We start from the raw sequence: 12,247 nt of genomic DNA on the forward strand, positions 1-12,247 counted from the left end.
ATGTGAGAATGATTTGTTGTTTTATACATCTGAGAGTAAGTAAAATGAGAAGTGAAAGGAATCTCTTCACTGATAGAAACTTGGGGATTTGCAGCAGTGCTTACTGGGGATGTTAGCCAGTAAAGCAGGCAAAGGTATAACATGGCAAGACCGTGACGGTCTGGTCTTTGCTAGCAGTAGCAGTGGATTGACCACAGTATAGAAATCTTGCAACTGTATTTCCTAAAATCATAGAATCACAGAATCATTTGGGTTGGAAGGGACCTTAAAGACCATCTAGTTCCAATCCCCTTGTCATGGGCAGGGACACCTTCCACTAGACCAGGTTGCTCAAAGCCTCATCCAGCCTGGCCTTGAACACTTCCAGGGATGGGGCATCCACAGCTTCTCTGGGCAACCTGTTCCAGTGCCTCACTACCCTCTCCATGAAGAACTTCTTCCTGATATCCAATCTAAACCTCCCCACTTTCAATTTAAACCCGTTACGCCTTGTCCTGTCACTACAGGCCCTTGTAAAAAGTCCCCTCCCAGCTTCCTTGTAGGCCCCCTTAATAAATAACATTAAAGAAGAAAGTTTTATTGCTGCCCTGAACAATTCTTTGTACTATTATGAGTAGCTGGTTGCTGCAAAGATTAACTTTCATCTAAAGCTACTAAAAGCAAGTTTTAAAAAAATAGTTCTACAAGTTAAATATATTATACGTAGGTTTAATTCTTGTCCTTTGTTGGTTCTTTAAGGGGGAGAAAGGGAAGTACATCTACATTTCTTTTTTTGAATAAATTATTTCCTTACTTTTCCTTTTGATCTTTTGTCTGTTATTTTGATACAGGCTGTCTCCTTTCTGAGAAAATTTTAGTTTCACAAGTATCTGCTTGGCAGCAGTCTGGATAAAAAGAGTGCCTAACATTAATTCATATTCCACAGTGTCAGTAAATAGTATTGGAAGCTACAATAAATGTGGTGCGTTACAGTACTTTTACAAAGTTAAAGTCACGTTCTACATTAAATATATGGTGTATGTATTTGTTGGCCGAGAAAGAAAACAAAACTATTCAGGTCATCATAGGTGAAAATAGTTTCTTCTTTCTTACAGCCAGAAGATATGTTTGTTTGTGACATGAACGAACGGGACATCAGTGGTCCTCCCCCGCACAAGAAACTGAAGAAAAGCCAGTGCACACCTCTTTTTATGAACGCCTACACTATGAGAGGTGGGTAGCAAATGTTTTTAGTTCAGCAGTAACTGAAACACTGTATATACACATACACAAAATTGAAATTCAGTACCATATTCTTTATGTATGGAGATTACAGTGAAATAAACATGAAACTATAAAATAAATTGATTTGCAAAGGGATATGTACAACGGCAGGTAATCCATGGTAATGTCCTGGGAATGTCATTTGCATTTTAATCTTTTCATGTAGCTGTACCTGTGATCATCTTTATGGCACTGATTTTTAGTACAGTGTTTTCATAGGTTGCAGGAGGAACTGGGAGATTTACAGCAGTTTTATACAGGGTGTTTTGTGTACTCAGCGACTGTGGTTTAGATCCTTTCACAACCATTGGCTGTGTTCGGAGGTTCTAAGTTGCTGAGAGGTGAAGAACATAGGAAACTTCTCTTTTGCAGGTGGACCGTAATAAAGAGCTTTTGCTGTTGTGTAAGATTTACATCTATTACTTTAGAAAGGATTTAGGGAGCCTTTTCTGATCTTCCTGCACCAGAAGCATACATGTATACCTGAGGAAAACTCATTTCATGTTTTAGGCAACATTGCAACTTAATTAGTAAATTATAATTATTGTCTACCTACCTTTCCATCATGACACAATAAGATAACAATAACAATTTTTTTCAGTGTCAGCAGATAATCGAAGAAGAGTGCTAGCATAAAAAGAAAGCAAAAGCCTTTAAAATTTCATCTCACAAATAATAAGTTTGGGACTTTTTTAGAATCTCAGAACTATGATAAAATTAGTAGACTTTTTCAGTCATTGCAGTATATAAAGAAATGTACAGGTAGTGTTTCTCCTTGAATCTGTGCAAGTAGTTTCTCTCCTGGAATTTGTCACTAACCAGAAGTTAACACTAGCGTCCTAAGACAATCCATAATGATCCTTTATATGTGAGTAACTTTCTCATACCTTCATTTAGGTTGTTTTATATTTTTTCCTCTAATACAGTAAATTACCATTTGCTAGGATGCCTACCCAAAGGAAATGATTCAAGTCTGTGAATAAAATATTCTTAATAGACACATTTTAAAATTAATGCTAAAAATATATTTTTTTTCTTCCTTTTCTGTTCTTAGGGGCAGGTGCAGTGATCCATACTCATTCCAAGGCTGCTGTTATGGTTACTCTTCTTTACCCAGGGAGTGAGTTCAGCATTACCCATCAGGAGATGATAAAAGGAATCCAGAAGTGTACTTCTGGAGGCTATTACCGGTATGTCTCTATATATAAGAACAGAGGCATACTATTTGATCATTTGTTTTCAGCAATATAAATAGGTGGCAAGTCATTTTATGTTCATTAAAGTGTGTAATATAAAGTATTAGGAATAAGAAGGAAATCTCTGAATCAGTCATTGGCTTTCCCAAAGAAAGCCTCAAGCCTATGGAAAGAGATCTGGGATAAAATCTTGTAATGCCAAGGCTACTGTGGTCTGTTGAGCTACAGATACAAACTAGATAAAGCGCTTTGTCCTGACAAATGCCTTGAGAACAGAACTGTTAACTCAGCTATAAAATGTGAAACTGAAACTGGAGCCAACCAACATTAGCTTGGACTGACAGTGTACAAACTACATTTGGGTGGACTTCACGTACCACTGCCTGTGCTAGTTCAGGGCATGTTAAGAGAGTGGAGGATTTCAGACTTTACTTGACACAGTTTGAAAGAAGATTCAGAATAAACAGCACATTAAAGATAGTATTATTACCTTTCAAGGATGAACTCTGAGGTAAGTGCTGAGTTATTCCAAATTATGTGTGATGGCTTGTTTTGAGGACTCCACCCACAGAGCACTGAACTGGGATCCACAAACAACTTGTGTATAATATGTGACGATTAGATGAAAAATTGAAATGCTAAGTTCTTCCCACTTTTTGATGCTAATTTTTGTAACTAACTTGCTTTTGGCAAGTGAGCAAGCCATGTGTCTGGCATGTGATTTTACACCCAGGCATATTTTATTCAGTTTTGGTTGACTTGCCAACTTTACCTTCTTAGCATTTGCATTTTTAATGTGGCAAAAGAACAGCCCTTACATTGAATTGTATAATGACACTGGTTTTAAAAAATTCCATCACAATTTTCTTTTTTGGCTATCCATTTTGAATTCTCAAACATTCTAAATGTTAGTTAGGAGACATTGTATTTATTGGGTTCCGTATTTCAAAGTTGTCCTGTGTCATCCTGTTAATTTACCAGAAAATCTAAAGAAATCAAAGCTCTAGTTTACATGGTTCCGAAGTACATATTCGTCCATACTAGACTGATTCCACAGTCTTGCCTCACACGAGGCTTCCCGTGGAATTCAAAAGAAATTCAATAGTACAGAATGAGATCTTTCAAAAAAGGGATTGACGATATATTGTTTCTAATTGCATAAAGCTTTTCTGGAAGCTATTCAGGAAAATTCTACAGGTAGGATAATCAGAAGTATTTGTTTGCCTTAATATGATCTCAGTGATGCCAGAATAGTTTTACCTTTGACTTCAGTAGAAGAATTAGATCTGTAGTGAAAGGCTTTGAAAGTCTGAGACAGTCCCAAGATATTTTATATGAAGGTTTGGCTAAATGTAGGCTGCTTATATTTCAATGAAACTGAAGAGTTATTATGTATTTAACTCATTCAGAGTCTTCTTAGGGTTTTATAGATATTAGCTCTTGATAAAAACCTTATGGTTATGTTTAGACATCAGTTATGGTATGTATACCCACTTCCAAACTGACGTCCAAGTAGAAAGCAGAACCTAGGAAACCAGGCCCTTAGCTCGTTTGGCCTCCCTAGTAGCAAACACTCCACATCCAATTGTTACGATCAGAACAGGGAAGAGTCAAAGTACACCTACGAATCCCATTTCGTTCACTGTTCTGATAGTGCATCACCATTGAAAACTGTAAGGGATGAGACTTCAGTTTTCTGATGATCTGATTTGAAGTACAAGCTGTATTATTTTTACCATTGCTCTCTTTCTGTGTTTTGTAAAAGTAAGTACTACTAGCATCCACTCATGAATTATCTATGTGATCTCAATGATAAATCTGAATCTGAACTGGGGACTTATTAAAACTATTTAAACAAGTTTCTGCCAGTGTTAATTAAGGTTCAAACAATGCCAAATATCCCAGTCCTCCTTCAGAAGAAACTCTTAGGCAAGTTCCACTGTGTAACATGCATCATCTTGTTTTTGGAACTGGGGTTCTCAGGCTGTCTTAAGATCACATATAGCCCACCAATGACTCCATCACAGAGAATTTTTTTCATGTGTTGACTCTATTTTCTATTTATACGCCTTAGCAGGACAATCTTATTTCCAGGGGCTTTTTGGACTAGCTAATTTTTTTTTTTTCCCTGCTCTCCAGCAAACAGCTTCATTTCCTTCTTCATGATGTGATTCTTTTAAATAATTTAATCTGAGATAAAGCTTGTAGATGATGCCAATACAGGATGAAGAGAGTCTGAAAAAGTTGTAAAGGGACCTAACTACAGAGTGATATGTGAACAAAAAGCTACACCTAATACATTAAAGTGTTATTTTCTGTTTGTGCCTCAAGTGTAGCTCAGGTATTGCCAGCATAGCATACATTTGGGAGTGAGAGACGTTCCTGAGTGTTCTTCTATTACACTGTGACTCCCAAGAGAATAGTGTAAAATCACTAGTGTTGAGAATTTGTTAACATCTCTACACAGTCAAAGGAGAATCTCTTTCTTTGGGAAAAGCTTCATACATCCAAACACAGCAATTTTTAAACACATGAACATTTATTTTTCTTTCAGATATGATGATACACTAGTGGTTCCCATTATTGAGAATACACCAGAAGAGAAGGATCTCAAGGAGAGAATGGCACGTGCCTTGGAAAGATACCCAGACTCTTGTGCTGTTTTGGTCAGACGTCACGGGGTTTATGTGTGGGGAGAAACATGGGAAAAAGCCAAAACGATGTGAGCACAATTTAGGAATGTGATATCTTTTGCCATTATACCTCAAAATCCTCATGACCTTAATGTCATGTGTGTTTCCAACCCATGGACAATGATTCAGAACATTAAGTTCTGGCTACACGGAATGCATAGGGAGCTTTTGGGAATGTGTTCATTCATGATTCCACCGCTTGGTTTTCCTTTCGTATCAATGCTGACTGATAGGGTTACCAACATTTTCCTTTCATATGGACAAGCCTTCCTCATGAAACCTGCAGGCAGTCTCTGCTTTTATACCTGACACCTGCCAATACTCTTTGTGTAGTCTTCCCTAGTCCCATTTTTGGAATTTTCTTCATTTGCTGACGGAAATGCAGCAAATGAGGCTCATGTAACAAAAATGCTGGGTACTTTCCATACCACAATAATGGAAATAAATGATAACAGAGCTGTCCAAGTCAGACTGTCGCATTGGTGATGTACAGCTCAAGGAAGTAAACTATATCCATAAAACCTGGTAAGACTTGAGCCTTACTTTACATTTCACATTTTTTTCCTTTTAATTTTAGGTGTGAGTGTTACGATTACTTGTTTGATATCGCCGTGCAGATGAAGCAGCATGGGCTAGATCCTTCAAAACATCCAGCAGGAGAAAATGGGATCGTGTAAATGACAACAACATTCATATTCAGGTGTGAATTTATCTGTAGACAGGATCTCTTTGGAGGGAGAGACTACAGATGACACCATCACTCCAGTCTGCTTTCCCACTCAGGAAGGTTCAGTATTACACATCTCCTCCACTCCACTCTGTTACCAGTGCAATTGTGTTTGTGCCTGAGATAATGCCCCGTTACACACAGTGGAACAAAAAGATATGTATTAATAGTTAAGTATGTCCTGTGCATGTTTTAGCACCTATGTACAGCAGGGAATGTGATTGCTTTTTCAAACTGAATTGTATCAAGCATTACCAGAAAAAGTCAGTGGAGAAGACTCCAGCCTAGTAAGCTAATTTATACAGAGATGCCTTAGCAACCACTTCCAGGTTTGATTTTAGTCCATCTCAAGGGTATTACTTACATGATGGGTGGTTGTTTTCTTTTCCTTCAGCAGAAAAGGCTGGTTGCAATTTGATTAAGTTTCATTGATGAGCATCACCTGTTTACCTCATACAGAAAATTACCATGACTTTCTCTTTTCTAATGCAGCAATGATCAGTGTTTTGAAAGTTTTTGTAACAAATATTTTGAATTAAAAGCACACGGATAATATGATCAGGCAGTACTTTACATGGAGGATCCCTGAAACAATTCTCACTTAAGCTATATACAGGTTGTTGCAGCAAAATGCACTGGTAGCATAATATTTCAGAGTCTGGACACTTCTTCCTAAAAACCTAAGCAAGTTTAAAGAAACCAGTACTGAGATTAAAAAGGAGTTGTTAGGCCAAAATGATGGTCTAATTAAACAGGATAGGCTAAGTTGGCCCATCAGATAATCCTCTCCACCCACCCAGTTTGCATCAGGAGAGATGACAAATGGCTGCTCAGGCAGCATGAGCCCAGAACAGACAGGTACGTGGGTCATTAGCCTTTATGCCCACACTAGAGAAGGAGGCAGTGGGACAGGAGGCTTGCTGTCAAGTGAGCCTCTGTGTGAACAGGTATTTGGAGTGCTGCCACTGCATGCAGTGATGAGGACATGCTGGCTAGCCACACCTGCACAGGGCTACCTCATGGCCCACAACAGCCATTCTAAAACGGCTCTTCAGCCTCTGCAGTTGAATAGGCTGGGCTAACACAGTGGCATTAATATTCCTTTGCCTATTTCCTTTTACTGAATACCTAGAGTTTTAGAATATTTTCACTTTTGTCTTGTTTCTCCTATACAGGTTTCTAACATGATGGGAGTTTCAGATTCCACCTCAGCTGTTAAAGCCAGAAGAGGGTGCTGTTATACTCTGCTGATTGACAGATATTAGCAGTCAGTTTTGACTGTTAAACACATCCAGGAAGAAAAGGAGGGTTCAAACAAACAAACAATTTAACAATCATTGCTATTTATGAATCCTGTGAAATGCTACAGTAGGCGGAATGAAAATTCAGATTCAAAAAAAAAAGATTTTGTAAAAGGCTGTGGAGAACTAATGTGACATATTATATGCTTTAAAAATGAACATTTCAACAACCTGCATTTGTTGATCCTGCTCTACTGCTATATCATTTAACTTGTTCTAGGTCTCCATTTCTGAAAGTTATACTTGCCTTTATTCTTGGGGAAAAAAGGGAAGACGACCCCTTAATTAGAAGTTAGGTGTAAACTTTAAAGCGTTGTTTGAACTTGGTTCATTCACACCATGTTAATAGGTTCCTTTTTTTAAATTAAGCCTGTAACATATATATATTTTTAAATTCTTTTGACTGTCATTATAATGAGTAGGAAACATAATTTTATAGCATGCATTTGGAAGTTGTTACTGAGAGACTGCTCTGGGTCTTGTCTGGTTTTTACTTTTTTTAATTCATTCATTTTTAATAAGATTTGTTTATTACAACTTTAAAACACCTTTTTATGACCTGTGATTAGCCAGCCTAAGGTAGATGTAATGAAACTGCTCATTGAAATACAGTCTCACTTATTTATGTACCTTAGTCTCTTCTTTCAAAATCTACTGGAATGGCCCCCCAGAGTCATCAGTCTAAGCCTGGATTGACTAACTTTCTGAGTGAGTACTGAGACTAGTCCCAAGGGTGAATTGAGACAGGGTGAGCACCAGTTGACCTTGTTTTCTACTAGGGGCGATGCATTCCCACCACTTCCTCTTGCATCATCTCTGGCACTTCTTTTTGAGCTTCTGTGCCGTGAATTAACTCTTCAGCCTTAGAGAAAACTACTGCAGGAGTGTGGGGGGAAAAATCATTATATTATTTCCTAATAAGCCACTGGTAAAACATTGAATCATCTCAGAGGTGGGGCAAAAGAGGAGGTGGCTGAAGGCAGGGGTGGCAGACAAAGCTTTCATGGGGGTGACTGTTCATGCTTATTGGCTACTTGTGGACAGGCATTCACTGTGGATGTTCTGAAGAGGTCAGAAGGAACTGAAATCTCTGGAAAGCATTCTGCTAAACCAAGAAGTCAGGAATAAACTTATTTTTTTTACACATTAATGAGCATTGACTCTTCTTGAATTATCTATGTCAGACTGCTGATTATAGCACAACACATGCCATTGGTCTCTCTAGTTACTGGTAATTGTGTTGTGCTGAACTTGCACAAAAACCATCCTGCTTTGGTTTGGTGGGTATCCGTGTCCCCACACTAACCGTCTGTCACTGGGCTCCAAAACAACTCTTTTGCAGTAAAGCATCATGGTATAAGCCAAGTGCCTGCTGACCTGATCCTGCCTGCTGGGTTACCAGCTGTTTCTGAGCAGTAAGATGTGGTCATCTGTGCCATGACAGCTTGGTGTAGCCACCCAAGTTGCTGCTGCTGTGTTGCCAGTTTGTCGGCAACCACATCCCTCTTATCTTCACATCCCTTTAGCAGCTACAGCCTGTCTTTTCTGTGCTGCACAAGAGTTCAGCATCTGCTGCTACCAGACCAACAGCAGCTGTCAAAGGTGACATCAAGACCTCAACTGGCAGAGTTACCGCTCCAGAGGAATGAATCACTGTGGAATGACCTGCCATCAGAAACTTGCTGAGCGCTCACCTGCCAGGGTAACCTTCCCTCACCTCTGTGGGGTGCTTCAGATTTTCTCTACAGGAAATACCTAAGCTTTGCTCTCAAATTTTCCTGTCCCTGTCAGGCAGATAGCAACTAAAGAGTTGTTCATATGGTTCAAATAGGCCTCTTTTTTTTCCCCTTAATAATAGAATGGTTTGGGTTGGAAGGGACCTTAAAGATCACCCAGTTCCAACCCCCCTGCCATGGGCAGGGACACCTTCCACTAGACCAGATTGCTCAAAGCCTCATCCAGCCTGGCCTTGAACACTTCCAGGGATGGGGCATCCACAGCTTCTCTGGGCAACCTGTTCCAGTACCTCACCACTGCAAGACTCAGCTGCATCAATTACAGTGAATTTAATTGAATGAAATCTTTGTCATTCTGTTCTTACATTAAAGGAATAGCCATGTGTAATTATTTTCTGGATTTCCTTACACATTTTAGGAACACAAGAATAGCACTGACTGGTTTATGGCACTGACTTGGTTTCAGAACTCCCTTCCTAAACGCTTGTGCTACCTGATTCTGAAAATTCGCAGAGTAGTGGTGCTGTGCTGATGGATTGACAGGTTTATTAGGATTGGTGTCTTATGATTGTTAGGCACGTTTGTCCTTCCCTGTTATATGTAGTGCTGTACCTGCAGGGTGCAACCTTTAAACTTTAGGGGGAGGGTGACCTTCAGTATTGTGGAATAGTGGTTATCGCTGTTACTGCAGGTTGTTGATGTATTTTTTTCATTATTAGACACTTGTTTGTCAATGGCAAATACTTTGCATTGACTCCACGTCTTGTGAGTGTATGTGGATTGCAGGAAGAACTTGGGTGAAAAACATTTCTTACATCAGAGAGTGACTTTGGACAGGCTGCATAGTCCTCTGCTCCACTTAAACACAAAACACATCTTTAAGTGTTTTCAAGATTTCAGAGGTGCAACTGACACAAGGGAAAGCAGACTGTATTTCCCTTCGCTTTTCTTCCCTATGGGCTTGCTAATGGAAACAGTTCCTAATGTGACAACCCACTTAGTCTTGAAATCTAGTCACCATCTATTGATTGTGACCTTTAATTATTTACTTAAACTGCTAGATTTCTGCAAAAAGTAAATTCCTGCCGTATTCTGATGATGCTGTCAGAATAGGACATAATTGTATCATTCCACAATACTGATGTTTTGTAAGGGTAAAGATGATTTTAACCTTGGTGGTGTTTTGTTGTGCATGTATAATGACAAACTACAAAAGAACACTCACAGGGAGAGGTATTTTTTGCCAAATATATTCCTCTGGGATCATGATAATTACAAATATTCAATTCCTCATCCAGCTACATTTTGCTACTCTGCAGCCTTTCTAAAATACGTGTGAAATACCAAATTTCTATGGCAGTAGTTAAGTTCTTTCACGTAGAATTCCAAGATGCTCAGCGTCCCATTCAGTGGTATGGGGACGAGCTAAATACACTCTTCTCACGTCTGCATGTGATGAATGAAATCAATGACTTCACAGCTTTGGTGGCTTCATAAACTTGTGAAATGGATTACTCTTTGCCAAAGTGTTCAGAAAGCTCTGGCAGTTCAGCTCCAATTATGTAGAGCAGAAATATGAAAGTTTCCCATATAATTTAAAGCTTCTAAGCTCCCATCATTTTTAACTCTAGATCATTCTCTGGTGTAAAGTGTAGGCTAACAAGCCAGCTAGATATTTTTATACCTTTGCAGCAAAGACTTGATCTCCATCAAAGCCGATTATCTAGGTTTAGTATCACCAGATAGGCTTATGTGAAAATGACATAATTCCCATTTCAAGTGTCATCCAAAATACTAATTTAGTTCCAGTATTTCCCAATAAAAGTAATTTCCTAGCAAACATCCTACTTGCTTTCCAAAAAGGAAGTAAAACTGCAGAATACAGCATCTTGAAACATTAAGAGATAGAGCTCTAACTTACAGTAAGCAGTTGTGATGCCAATATAGGTCCTCTAGTGAATACTGTAATGCCTGAACAACCGGCATCCTGTTTCCTTTTAACTCTGAAATCGTCATGTAAAAAATCAACATCTAAAAATTCCAGTGACGAGTGGAACGATACGAATAAATCTATAAAATCTAAATTGTTTTTTTTGCCACACTTTTTGGCAAATTACAGACATCGTAATATTTTTTTTGCCACTTTTCAGGAGATTGCAAGTAGGCAAAAAAACCTCACCAAAAACACACCAACCCCAAAACTGGAGCACTTTAATTGACTTACTTATCAAGGAACAGAAGAAAATGTATAGTTTGATATTATTGTTTCTTAATTTCAAAATTGTGACATCTGAGCTGGTGTAAGTTACAATATCCCTACTCAAGGGAGTTATCAGTCAGATTCTTAAGTTATTAATTTCTTAAGTTATGAACCTGTAGATAACTGAAGAAGAAGCAACAAAGAAATAAGGAGAATGCTTCATTTTTTTAAGCCACTTTGAATTTGTAGTTCCCTTTTGTTATAAGGGGAGGTGAACCCTTGCAGGCTTTGGTTTTGTTTTCTTTCAGAAATAAAAGTTGTGCCTTACAGAGCCAGGCTGTGTCCAAGGACAGCACTCTGCGCTGAGGTTGACTTTTGTGACAGAGAATACAGAGGTGCCCATGACTGCGCTTTGCTACCAGCTAATCAAAGCTTTCATAGAAGCTGGTGAACCTGTAGGTTTGGTTTAATTTGAAGTCAGATTAATGTTAAAAACTTAATGTTACTCCAGAAGAATGCTTCCTGATATGATTTTTAAAAGCAAATTTCTAAGTCCCTGTGCCTGAAAAAGAGCTCTCAGGCATTTGTCCTGGTGCTACCCAATATAAATTGGATGGTAAATAAAATCTCACTGTTTTTGTGCTTGACGTCATAAGCACAGAGACCTATTTCTGCTATTTGAATGCTAGTGGTTCAACACCACTGCAAAATTAGTGTGGAGGTGAAACCTCCAGTAGAACCACAACAGTTGGCTGTTTCTTAGGATTTTAATCTATTGAAAACAAAATCAATTCCAAGTAGTATTTTTTTTACATTTTCTTTGTGTCATCAGACTTAATGTAGCATCTGCTAGATTTTGCTAGAGTAGTCAGAAAAAACAGTGACTGGCCAGTGCTCAGTACTAAAAATGGACTGAGGGTGTTTGACTAGATGGGATTTAATGGGAAATTATGGAAATTGCTGGAATGGCATTACATTTACACCCACTCTCCCTGTACATACGTATGTGTGTTGGGTATTTTTACTCTAAGATACTGTACTATACTGATCTGTATATATACTGTAACATATAATATTACAGTGTATATATACTGTAATATCAATATATAATTTTAATATATATGTTATAAT

At 38.4% G+C, this 12,247-nt stretch overlaps 1 protein-coding gene across 1 annotated transcript in view; it reads left to right on the forward strand.

The window, feature by feature from the left end:
* APIP (APAF1 interacting protein) overlaps positions 1-7,116 on the forward strand; it is a 10,772-nt gene extending 3,656 nt beyond the window's left edge. Inside the window, exons 3-7 of the mRNA XM_010156883.1 lie at positions 1,095-1,212; positions 2,318-2,453; positions 5,014-5,181; positions 5,730-5,852; positions 7,055-7,116. Of these exons, the coding sequence (XP_010155185.1) occupies positions 1,095-1,212; positions 2,318-2,453; positions 5,014-5,181; positions 5,730-5,829 (522 nt within the window). The 3' untranslated portion in view covers positions 5,830-5,852; positions 7,055-7,116. The remainder of the gene's footprint in view (positions 1-1,094; positions 1,213-2,317; positions 2,454-5,013; positions 5,182-5,729; positions 5,853-7,054) is intronic.
* The last annotated feature ends 5,131 nt before the right edge of the window (positions 7,117-12,247 follow it).

Source organism: Eurypyga helias, unplaced genomic scaffold (genome assembly GCF_000690775.1).
Source record: "Eurypyga helias isolate BGI_N326 unplaced genomic scaffold, ASM69077v1 scaffold41678, whole genome shotgun sequence".
Lineage (NCBI taxonomy): Eukaryota > Metazoa > Chordata > Aves > Eurypygiformes > Eurypygidae > Eurypyga > Eurypyga helias.